This window comes from Microcaecilia unicolor, chromosome 4, assembly GCF_901765095.1.
Source record: "Microcaecilia unicolor chromosome 4, aMicUni1.1, whole genome shotgun sequence".
Lineage (NCBI taxonomy): Eukaryota > Metazoa > Chordata > Amphibia > Gymnophiona > Siphonopidae > Microcaecilia > Microcaecilia unicolor.
The window spans coordinates 265,897,694-265,911,192 of NC_044034.1; the positions used below are offsets into that span (position 1 = coordinate 265,897,694).

Here is a 13,499-nt window from a genome sequence, read left to right on the forward strand (position 1 = left end):
TGAATAAGACCAAAAATACTATAGTGCCTTTGTATCGCTCCATGGTGCGTCTGCACCTTGAGTATTGTGTTCAGTTCTGATCGCCGTATCTCAAAAAAAAAAAAAAGATATAGCGGAATTAGAAAAGGTTCAAAGAAGAGCGACCAAAATGATAAAGGGAATGAAGCTCCTCTCATATGAGAAAAGGCTAAAGAGGTTAGCAGTGGCGTTCCTAGGGGGGCTGACACCCGGGGCAGATCGCCAATGCGCCCAGCCCCCCAGGTGCAGCGCCCCCTCGGAACAGCACAACGCCCCCCCCCGGGTGCACGCCGCTGGGGGGGTGCTGCGCGCCTGCCGGCTCTTCGTTTTCATGCTCCCTCTGCCCCGGAACAGGAAGTAACCTGTTCCGGGGCAAAGGGAACATGAAAACGAAGAGCCGACAGGCGTGCGGCACCCCCCCCCCCAGCGGGGTGCACCCGGGGCGGACCGCCCCCACCTTGGTACGCCACTGGAGGTTAGGGCTCTTCAGCTTGGAAAAGAGACAGATGAGGGGAGTTATGACCTTGGTCTACAAAATCCTGAATGGTGTAGAATGAGTAAAAGTAAATCAATTTTTTTTACTCATTCCTAAAGCACAAAGACCAGGGGACACTCAAGGAAGTTACATGGAAATACTTTTAAAACAAACAGGAGGAAATATTTTTTCACTCAACAAATAGTTAAGCTCTGGAACTCTTTGCCAGAAGATGTGGTAACAGAGGTTAGTGTATCTGGGTTTAAAAAAAGTTTGGACAAATTCCTGGAGGAAAAGTCCATAGTCTGCTATTGAGACAGATATGGGAAGCAACTGCTTGCCCTGGGATGAAGGCTTATTCTCCAGGTTCAACAAAATCATAATTATCCCTTACTATTATAAGATCCAATAGACTCTAATTACATCTTATCTTTCATATTTACTACTGATCAATTGTTATTTATATCCCACTTCAATACTCATCGTTGTTTAACTGTTATTTTTCTTATTCTGCTAAATTTGAAAAATTGTACTTCTTGCATTGTAACTTACTACAATATTTTTGTAAGCCACTTTGAGCCTGCTATCAGTGGGAAAAGGTGGGATACAAATGTGATAAATAAATAAATAAATAGTATGGAGCGTTGCCACAATTTGGGTTTCTGCCAAGGTATTTGTGACCTGGCTTGGTCACTGTTTGAAAAACAGGATACTGGGCTAGATGGACCACTGGTCTGACCCAGTATGGCTACTCTTATGTTCTATGTAACTTTGTAGGCCTAAGTGTTTGAAAATGAGCCCCTAGGTATTTCCCTGTCCCCAGTGGAATTAGAATCTAATTTTGTACTTAAGGCAATGGTAAGGTTAAGCAACTTGCAAAAGATCACAGAGACAAAAATCAAGATTTAAACCTGGCTTTGCTGGTTGACAGCCTAGTACTCTAACCACTAGGCTACTGCTCCTCAAAGCTGCACTTACTTGCTATAAGTGCACTAGATGTTATTTTATAAGGTAGTACTTAAGTCAAGTCTCAACAGATTTTCACTGCTTAGAAAAGAGCGCACGAAACAAAACTGCCTTACCACTGCGAAAAATAATGCCAGGTCGGAGCAGTTGTTAGCATGTTGGAACAGAGGATTTCTCATGATTCTCATGCTTCTCTCATGATTATTTTCTGCAAAATCAGCAGGTTTTGATTTCTTTTGGAAGCAGAAGGAAGCCCATGTAAGCCCTTAAGCGCTGGTCATGAGAAACAGCTGACCCAAGCAAAGACACACATTGGTGTCTGTTTTCTGTGTATGAATATAAGCGTCCAAGCTAAAAAAAAAAAAAATTTTAAAGCTTATATTTAGGCCACTAAAAACAGCCAAAAATGTGTACTTCAAGTTCAGGTTTTACCACTGAACTCTTCTGCACGTGTGCAAAGCACAATCCTCCCACCAAACTCCCTAATGCTCAACTTTATGAGCGCACCTATATTTTCATCTCATTAGCATTGAGCATTAGGGCGTTATTCCAGTGGCATTTTTATGGCACTATTCGAAATAGCACCGGAGTTTTGAGCATCGGGGCCTCTATATCTGAAAGTTTAGTAAACCAGTACCATAAGGTACTACTGGACATCACTACCAGAAACTAGCAGTCTCCCTTCTGGAAGCATGGTGTCACATGGCACACAATCACCTTGCCTTGCACAGCTCCCCTCCCCCCATGGCACACAGTTATCTTGCCTTGCGAAGCTCCCCCCCCCCCCCCCCCCCATGGCACACAAGCACCTTGCTTAGCCCCTCAACCCCATGGCACACAATTAGCTTGCGAAGCCCCCCAATCCCATGGCAGTCATTTTGCACAGGTCCCCCTCCCCCCACCTATCCCATGGCACACTATCACCTTGCCTTACACAGCCCCCTGTTATCCACAGCCACAGGCAGCAGCTGTTCTGTTCACTCCCTCTCCTTCCACAGCTGAAATCGTACTGCAAGAGCTGATATCTAGCTGCTTCCTTCCCCTGTGACTGTCTACAGCCAATCTCTCACATGAACCGTGGGGCTCTAAAGAGGCCCCCATTGTTCACAGGAGCAGTCAGCTCCAGACAGACACAGGAGTAGGAAGCAGCCCAATATGTAGCCATTCACACTCTCCTCCTCTTGCAGTACGATTTCAGTGAGAGAGAGAGAGAGAGAGAGAACAGCGCAGCTGCTTGTGTCTGATGATTTTCCAACTCATACCAGTGGCTCTGAGTGGGTCCCAGCAGCAATACCTGTTTTTGAGGGGGTCCCAGTAGCGATACCTGCTTTCAGTGGGGGTACCAGTGACATCAGCAGCTCTCGGAGAGGGGGGGGGGGGATGTCAGCAACACCAGCAGTTCTCGCGGTGGAGGAGGGGTCAGAGGCACCTGCAGCTCTGAAGTGGGCTGGCAGCTCAAGTGGTTCTGAGGGAGGATCAGCAGCTCTATCAGGGTCAATGGTGGGAGATGCTCCTTCCAACGTCCTCAGTAAACCACTGTAAGGCTTGGAATGCCAAGAAGCACTATTGGAGCACCAGATGAAGCTTGAAATACAGAGGCAGCCAATGGCAGGAGTTAATATGAGCGCCCGGTGTTAATCATTTTAATTTTTTTAACGCTAGTTGAACAACTGACACGTTATTACCAGAAGCACTATTGGAGCACCAGATGAAGCTTGAAATACAGAGGCAGCCAATGGCAGGAGTTAATATGAGCGCCCGGTGTTAATCATTTTAATTTTTTTAACGCTAGTTGAACAACTGACACGTTATTACCAGTCAGCACCACCGATTACGTTGCACTCCTTGATTGTCTAGATCCAGACCCTGGACCAATTTTGAGACAATATCGGAGGATCTTATCTCCCAAACGCTTAAAAGATTTGCCAAATCACACTGCAAATTGGATATATGCCCAAACAACCTTATGAAATCTGCCCCTCACCAATTCATAACAGACCTCACGAATCACGTAAACTATATGCTAAAAATTGGACTCTTTTCGAAGGAAAAAGGAAACATCCTACTCACTCCCATACCCAAAGACGCAAAGAAAAGTGCCAGCGAACTAACCAATTACAGACCAGTAGCATACATACCCTTAATAACCAAGCTAACAGAAGGGATGGTAACAAAACAACTCACAAATTATTTAAACAAATTCTCAATACTACACGATTCCCAATCAGGATTTCGGTCTAACCACAGCACGGAAACAGTACTAGTCACCCTCATGAATAAATTTAAACAAATGATTGCAACCGGCATGAACGAACTACTGCTACAATTTGACATGTCTAGCGCCTTCGATATGGTTGATCATGGAATACTATTACATATCCTCGAATATTTTGGAATCTGAGGAAATGTTCTCAGCTGGTTCAAGGGGTTCCTAACCACATGATCATACCATCTAATTCGACCACATCAGCTACATGAATACCCGAATGTGGAGTTCCACAGGGATCTCCCCTCTCACCGACTTTATTCAACTTAATGATGATACCCTTGGCAAAACTACTATCAAACCAAAACCTTAACCCATACATTTACGCAGACGACGTAACGATCTATATTCCATTTAAACAAGATTTAAAAGAAATCTCTAATGACATTAACCAAAGCCTACACATCATGCACACATGCGCGGACGCATTCAAGTTGAAACTCAACGAGGAAAAAACCCAATGCCTAGTACTCTCCTCGCAATACAACACAAACAAATTCACCACCATTGATACACCAAAACTGAATCTTCCAATTTCGGACACCCTAAAAATTCTTGGAGTAACCATTGATCGACACCTAACACTTGAGAGTCACGTGAAAAACACAACCAAGAAGATGTTCCACTCAATGTGGAAACTAAAAAGAATAAGACCGTTCTTCCCAAGAACCGTCTTCCGCAACCTGGTACAATCAATAGTACTCAGTCATCTAGATTACTGCAACGCACTATATGCCGGATGCAAAGAGCAAATAATCAAGAAATTTCAGACAGCTCAGAATACCGCAGCTAGACTCATATTCGGCAAAACAAAATACGAAAGCGCTAAACCCCTACGAGAAAAACTGCACTGGCTCCCACTTAAAGAATGAATCATGTTCAAAATATGCACCCTAGTCCACAAAATTATTCACGGAGATGCACCAGCCTACATGTCAGACCTGATAGACTTACCACTCAGGAATGCTAAAAAATCATCTCGTACATTCCTCAATCTTCACTTCCCAAATTGCAAAGGTCTTAAATACAAACTAACGCATGCGTCAACCTTTTCCTACCTGAGCACACAATTCTGGAATGCGCTACCGAGAAACCTAAAAACGACTTATGAACAATCCAACTTCCAAAGTCTACTGAAGACCCATCTCTTCAACAAGGCATACAACAAAGATCAACAAATATGAACTCCTGTACACATATCCAGAACTGCCCCTGCTTGCAAAACCACTATCATATTTTTTCGCTATCACTAAATGCATACTCCAATATAATTCTTATATGATTCTTAAATATTTCTTACTTTGATTGTTTGCTAAAACACCATCATGTTTTATCATTATCATGTACCCAAGATCCTCTGTCAGTACTAAATGTATACTTTCTAATGTACTTTCACTATTCATGATGTATTGTAAGCCACATTGAACCTGCAAAGAGGTGGGAAGATGTGGGATACAAATAACATGTTAATAATTATTATTTATTATTATTTATTGTAACTGTGCAGTCCTAGAAAAAAAGCTCTTTTTGATGGCCGTGCTAGCCTGCATAAGGGTGCACACTAAACCCATTTCTTAGCACAGCTTAGTAAAAGGACCCCTTAATTTCTTATATACCATCTTAAACTTGAAAACTATCAAAGCAGTGTACATTCAGGTATTTTTCTGTCCGGCGGTATTTTTACGGTGCTATTCGGAACAGCAGGTTCATAGTATGAGTTTCTACCTGAGGTAATGGACCATTAAGTAACTTGCCCAAGATCACAAGGAGCTGCAGTGGGATTTGAACCAGGCTCCCTTGGTTCTCAGCATGCTGTTTAACCATTAGGCTACTCCTCCACTCTTACTGAAAATTCCTCTTGGCACCCATAATAGCCTACTTACGTGGCTAATCATCCTAGGACCAGACTCTACCCCTCATGCACATACCGCATTCCCATCGTTAATTGCTTCCTCTTCAGTAATGGGAATAGTGTGTGATACAACATAGAGAGGAGGGTGAATTGGGGGAAAACTACACTGTTATTCATGAGATGGGATGAAATACAATACAAAAGTAGGTTGAGACTAGAGAGATCAAACTGCAATTAACAACTGATATGTAATAAGTCATTCAAAATAAGATCTGGGTTATGAGTACATTTTTTTGATAATTAGGCCAGTTGGAATATGCTCCAGTCACTGAAGGAAAGAGCATCTGCACAATGGCAATCTGGATACTAATGAATGTTCCTTTGGGAAGGACTGTCCACTTGAAGTTAGCCATTTTCATTCAAAGTCAAAATTATCTTATATATTTTGGTATCTCAAAGCTTGGAAGCATGACTCAATTCTTTTCCACATAGATTTGGCATCAAAACGATTATTCCGTTAAATAGGCATTTGCTTCCACAAGAATTAGGTAAACCTACAAAGTAAATAAACCTTGCAGTCCTGGGTGATAGGCCTAATGTTTTTGCTAAACAGATTGTCTCATTACATTTCTAGCTGCTTCCTGTGATCTGGTGAAGAAAATTTATTGGAAGTACCAATAACCCAGAGGATGAAGTTAATAACTGGCAGGAGCATTTTCAGTTATTTTCAGCTTAGAAGGCCATGCTATTTTCCTATGCCTGGAGGTTAACAGCTGGTACTTGGATGATGGTTCCATAGGGTTACTATATGTTGTGCTGGATATCAATATCAATATGGATAGGTTGCTGTTGAGTCACTTGATCCAAAGAGATCTATATTTTATATAATGTGTTATATATTTTTAACACGCTGTAGTTTAGAGAGGTGGCTTATTTTTTTTAAATTCAAATAAATAAACAAATACTTATTGGTCTGGCCTCTGGTGACTACTGTTTAAAGCAATATGTTGCACATTCTCAGATCATGGGTTGCATGGAACCAAAATATTGGCCCTTTTAAGCCAAATTTTACTAGTTTTAGTTGTCTTAATCATTATTCTCTTTATGTTGTAATTCTATTGTTTTGTTGAACATAACTTTGACAGTGAAGCAGTATATAAAATTATTTAAGCAAATTAAAAAATTACATACATATGATTTCTCTTCATTTGTACTCTCCATGTGTTAATTGTCTTTGCACTCAACATGAATGTAAAAAGCAGATATTACACATAACTGCAAACCTCAAATTCCATAAACCAGACATGAATGTTATTAAAATGGTTTCACATAACCATTTTAATAACAAAAACAATTACATTTTCTTTTTTAACCAACCAACCCAGGAAGATATAGAACAGTTAAAAAATAATATATTTATGTCAGCCAATCAGATTATACATGTGTATGTAAAAGAAACCCAACAAGCCTTTCAACCTTGAGGTTTTTTGCTGAAAGAAAAAGCACATAAGAGCATTAAAACTGCTTGGTTTCATTTGAAGTTGTATGACTAGATGCATTTGTAGTAAGAAATAACTAAATAAAAACCCACACATATCCAACTTAAGCACCCAGTTCCGTCACCTACAGCTTTATTGTCATCAAAGGCATGCTCCTCAATTTCTTCTTCCAGACGATCAGCTGCCTTCCTAACATCTTCCAAGATCTCGTCTAGGATGGACAGGCTTTTGTTTTGATGCTGCATGTTCTTCAGGGCTTCAGCCTGATGTTTCTCTGCTGCCAAAAGTTCAACATATTCTTTTTCTTCCTGCAGAATTGAAAAAAACATCAAGAAGTTCCTATGGCCACTTGGAAAATAATATTTTCTGAGTTTTAAATGTTGCCAGTTATGCCAACTCATTGTCTGAGCAAGAGGATGATTTTACACTTGCAACATAGCTGGGAAGAATACATCTGTGGCATCTCAAAAGTGCACATATATCATTCTCTGAATCCACATGTGAGGTCTGAGCTATGAGCTTCTTAGGTCTTCTGGCTACAATGAGAACCTATATTATACAGATAGTACAATGTTAATGCCCTGATACCCAACCCCACTGGAGAACAGATTAATTGTATTAACACCATCAAAACAAAACAATTAATCCCCCCCACCACTAAACAAAATAAAGAATGTTTATGATTTGCTTGATAATTTACATATTGGTTCAATAAAACATTTCACAGACTTACAAAGGAGTGCAGTGTTCTCCAGGCCTAAATCAGTACTACAATTCCAGAATGAAGTTATTAGATTAAAAAAAAAAATCAGGGATTTCACCATATCTAAACCTGCTGATCTCACTCAAGGAAGCATAAGCAATTATATTACTAATCAAATTGTGTTTCTAAGCAGAAAAACAATATACAGTTATAATGTGATCTGATGAGATAGAAGGACCTCCATTTTCCCCTAAACAGAGCCAAACCAAATAAGAGTGAGTGGAAATGTTCATATATTTCTAAACACAGAAATTATGGATAACGGACATTCTAATTGAGCTATTTCCAGTGAAGAGCTGTCAGGCAAGGACATTTTCACATTGCTTCCATGGCTCACATCCTTTATTTGGGCTGATCCCAATGCTCATAACCACTATGGTCAAAGAAACTAATTAAGCAATCTCTCCCTGCCAAGTGGGCAAAACAAGCAGGAAGAAAGTCAGTGGCTGACAAGCTGCAACAGCAGACACCTTCCCCCTCATTCTATAACTTGGCACCTATATTTATGTGCCGAGTGCCCATGTAAATTAAAGAATACTAGTACTGGACTTCCGGTGGAGCGGCGAGCCAAGATGGCCGCTGTAAGGTGAGCTCCTGCAGGCAACGACCAGGGATCATACTGATTAAAACAGCCCAAACCCCCAGAATAAGACAGAGAAGACGGGTTAGTGCGGAGGAGAGTCCCAGGCTCATAATTGGGAACCGCGAAGCCGCTTGGTAAAGACGGAGCGGCGAAAAAAACGGCGATCGCGCACCCGACTGCAACCACGTGGAGCCGGGGCCGGAGGAGGCCGGCGAGACGCGGGGAGCGGAACACCTAGCTCGACGCGGTCGGGAGACCTGGAGGCTCAAAGACAGAAAGGTCTCGCCGATGTTGCTGATGTGCTCGGGACCGGGCGATTGAGACCGCAGCTAAGGGCAGCCAGATGAGTGCACGGCGGAGGACGGTCAAGAACGTGGGGCAAAAGGAGCATAAGGTACCGTGCTATCAGGAGAAGATGGCGGAGAGATAGTGGGAAGAGAAGCGTGGGGAAACAAGAACAAGGAATACAGCACCAATCTCTGTAAATGAACATGTGGCAATTGAAAAATAAAGAGACAGAGGAATACTTAGCATAGAGACCAAGAATAATAAAACAGTATCCAGCATAAATAACAAGCCGAGTTAACTCACTGCTGCTGAGAAACGGGGACAAAAACAGTATTAAATCAGTGGAATAGACTGTAGTTGCCCCGTGCATTGCTGTATGGCTACCAGAAGCTCCAGGAGAGAGCCGGAGAAGAATAAGAACGGGGGTACAAAGATGGCGGACAAAAATTCCCCACCGTCACCAACAGTGAGCTCTGTTTGGGCCACGGAAATTGTCACGGAGGTAAAAATGGCGGTGGAGGAAACCATGAACAATAAATTGCAGCAAATAATTGACAAGCTTGAAGGAATGGACCAAAGAATCACCACGTTTACCAACGAGTTCCAGGAGGTTCAACAGCAACTGGGAGAGGTGGAAACCACCACGCAGGAGGCATCAAAATCCATCGAGCATTTACAAGCAATGGTGACAACCTTGGAAGACAAAGTGGACGACCTGGAGAATCGATCTCGAAGGAATAATCTTCGGCTGGTAGGCATACCAGAATCAATACCAGAGGCGGAACTGAGAGGTTTTTTGGAGCCATGGCTCACCAAGCTTTTGACTAACCAGAGTACCGCGGGACCAATTAAGATAGAACGAGCACACCGGTTGGGTCCAAGAAGAGAGAATAATACACGGCCAAGAGTGGTCATATTGCGAATGCTACACTATCAACATAAGATGGATGTATTGATAGCTATACGGAAAGGAGGGAAGCTGGAGGTGGACGGACATAAGATACTGTGTTTTCAGGACTATTCTACCAAAGTGTCCCTCCAGCGCAAGCAATATTCGCAAATATGTGGGAGACTGCACAAAATGCAGATAAGGTTCAGTCTACTATATCCAGCAAAATTGAGAATCCAGCACAATGGTTCAGTCAGATTTTGTGACACGGTGGAAGCCGCTCAAGCATTCGTGGACCGGCTGGAGGAAGAAAGGCCGGGAACGTCGAGTAAAACCTGAGTAGTGCGGTGACAAGAAAAGAAAGACTGGTACAATAGTAAGAGGAAGAGCAGAAGTGGTGAGGAAACCAGAGACTATTTGATGCAGAGTTACAAAGTTTTGAAGATGTTGATACTGTCTGTAAAGTTAATAAGGTAAACTGAGGGGGGAAGGGGATAAATGACACACAAGTAAGGATTGGTCTAGAGGGATCCCTGGTCGGAAGCACGGAAGTACAGCACTATAGGTGCCAATAAGAATATGGGGGAGATGGGTAGTAGGGGGGAGGGTGGGGGAGGGAGGGGGAGAGGGTTAATGTGGAACAAAATCTTCATGGTAATAGAAGAACAGGGGAATACAGGCAATATAGTAGGGGACACACGAGTTGAACATCCATGTAGGAACAGGATCAACTACAGGGGGTGGGGGTATAGGCTGGGATGCCCTCCCCACTTAATCAGAGAAAGAATCAAGGTAGTAATACAGCAAACTTACGATATCACTTAATGGCCCTTAAAGTAGTGACATGGAATGTGGGAGGTATTTCTTCGCCGATAAAAAGGCAGAAGATACTCCGGGCACTCCACAGGCAAAAGGTGTCAATAGCATTACTTCAAGAAACACATTTAAATGCTAAGGAACACGAGAAACTATGCCGTTGGTGGGTGGGCTCATATTATGAATCCCCAGCGCAAGCAAAAAAAGCGGGAGTCATAATTCTAATCAAGAAAGGGGTGCAAATAACTACACACAAAGTAATAGCTGATGATGCGGGAAGATTTGTAATTGTACATTTAACTGTAGAACGTCAACCAGTGGTTCTGTGTAATGTATATGCTCCTAACACGTATAACAAAGCTTTCTACAAACAACTTTTACGTCAGTTAACAAGTTTTGAAGGAACACCCATGCTAGTTGGGGGAGATTTCAATGCAGTAGTGGATCCCACACTGGACAGATCACAGGGGGGAAGAAGAGGAGCAGGGATGGAATCAAGAGGACTGGAGGTGTTAAGTGAGGTCCTGGACCTGGTGGACGTGTGGCGAACACTGCATCCCGTAGAGCGTGACTATACTCACCTGTCTCGCGCGCATGCCACCATGTCGAGGATTGATTACATATTTATATCTCGATCAATATTTACTAAAATATGTAGTGCAGAAATAGGCCCCATTAAAATATCAGATCATGCAATGGTAATGACCGTATGGGAGCCTATGGAGAGAGAGATTAGACAGTTCCAGTGGAAGTTCCCTAATTGGTTATACAAAGATCAGGGATTCCGAGATTTTATAATTAAAAAATATAAGCAGTTCCAAGACACCAATCAGGCACATACAACAACTCCTATACTTTATTGGGACACGGCAAAGGCTGTGCTTAGGGGAGAGATAATCGCGTATACTAGCCATCAAAAAAAGGCAAGGGAGAAGGAACAGATCTGGCTAGAGAAGGAAATAACAAGGGCAAGACGGGAGTATGGACGCCAACATACTGTTACACTAAAAGCCCAACTACTGGAACTGCAGCAGACCCTTAATGAGAGACTTCATAGAAAGGCCCAACACAACTATGGCTCTTATAAATATAAATTATATAAATATGCTAACAGAGGGGGAAAGATGTTGGCTAGGTTAGCAAATCCAAGGCAAGGACCCCCAAAAATTAACGCATTATATTCGGCCAATGGAACTTTAGAAAATAAAGATACCCAAATAAACAGAATTTTGCAAGGTTATTACAGGCAGCTGTATGATGTCCCTGATCCACCCCCGATGGATAGTGAAATGTATCTGGAGGGACAAAATCTTCCGAGAATAGATATAGAGAGCCAAGGAATGTTAAATGCCCCCATAATGGAAGATGAAGTAGCATGGGCAATACAGCAGGGGCCTTTGGGGAAAGCCCCGGGTCCAGACGGGTATAGAGGAGAATTCTATAAAATGATGAGGGATGAAGTGGTGGTACCCATCACATTGATGTTTAATGCCATAGTGAAAGAAAAACAAATGCCTATCTCCTTGAGAACAGCTCAGATCATTGTGCTCCCAAAACCAGGAAGGGACACACAGAAACCAGAATCTTATAGGCCAATTTCGCTACTTAATTATGAGGCTAAACTATTTGCCAAGGTTTTGGCGAATCGTTTATCGCGAATTCTGCCAGATATTATTGAAGATTCACAGGTGGGATTCGTACAGGGGCGAAATATTACAAAAAATGTGAGAAAGATATTGGTAACTTTGGAGGCGGTAGCGGAGCGGGCCACGCCGTCGGTATTGGTCAGCTTCGATGCTGAAAAGGCATTCGACAGAGTGGTATGGGACTTTATGTTCGGAATATTGGATGTGTATGGAATAACAGGGTTCTTTCAGGAGGCAATTAGAGCATTATACTATCTTCCACAAGCCCAGGTGTGGGCGAATGGAATATTGTCTCCTCCCTTTCCCATTTGTCGGGGAACAAGGCAGGGATGCCCACTATCACCTTTACTATTTGTATTAACCTTAGACCCATTGATTAGGAATATTCAACAAACACCCGATGTAAAGGGAGTTAGGATGGGCAAGGAAACTTTTAAAATAGCAGCATTTGCTGATGATTTATTAGCACATGTGACTCAGCCAGAGGAATCACTACCAGCCCTCATAGAGTGTATGGCAGAGTACGGCGACTTCTCAGGCTTTAAGCTCAATCTAGAGAAGTCTGAAGCTATGCAGAGGGAGGGAGCCCAAGTAAGAGACTGGCAAAGACAATTACCATTAAAATGGGCGGCGGAATCGTTCAGATATCTGGGAGTGCGCTTAACTATGGATATACCTAATCTATATAAGATCAATATAGAAAAGCTGTTACAAGACACCAGCAGCTCTTTAGAGAGGTGGAATCATTTGCCTCTGTCATTAATAGGAAGAATTAATATGTTCAAAATGATTATATTCCCAAGGTGGCTCTACATATTGCAGGTATTGCCATTGCATATCCTGGGTAAGGACATTAGAAAGTTAAATAGAATAATCCGAAAGTTCCTTTGGGGGGGGAAGAAACCAAAAGTTCGTTTTGAATATTTGTATGATGGATGGACACAGGGGGGAGTGGGATTACCCTGTATAAAACGATACAATCAAGCATTCCTGTTGAGACATCTTAGGGATTGGCTGCTTAATACAAACCAGTATACCCCGACTAGCTGGGAGAGAACACTATTTGAGCCCTGGCACTTGAATTTTATATTGCAGGCCAAAACAAAAAACTTACCATTAAACCTCCGAAAAAGTATATTGTTAAGGCCAATGAGAAGCATATGGCGATGGCTCATGCAGGCATGGAAGCAAAACCCCAATGTTAGCGATCAGCTACCAATCAAAGGAAATGGGGACTTTCCACCCGGTCTGGAGAAAGGTATATTTGACAGGTGGTCAAGGGCGGGGATTACCCTACTCGAACATCTAGTTAATGAGGAGGGAGGGTTGTATGGCTTTCAGGATCTGCAGCAAAGAATGTCTTTAGCAAATCAGGATCATTATTCATACAGACAACTACATCATTACTGGGGCAGTATGGACCAAGAAGCAATAGGCG

The 13,499-nt window shown here is 42.5% G+C and overlaps 1 protein-coding gene across 5 annotated transcripts in view; it reads right to left on the reverse strand.

Annotated features, from left to right (window-relative positions):
- The window catches only part of TMCO3 (transmembrane and coiled-coil domains 3), a 159,769-nt gene that overhangs the window by 94,224 nt on the left and 52,046 nt on the right, over positions 1-13,499 (reverse strand). For all 5 annotated transcript variants that reach the window (XM_030201498.1, XM_030201499.1, XM_030201502.1 and 2 more), the window contains one exon: positions 7,205-7,384. In XM_030201498.1, coding sequence (XP_030057358.1) covers positions 7,205-7,384 — 180 coding nt within the window. The remainder of the gene's footprint in view (positions 1-7,204; positions 7,385-13,499) is intronic.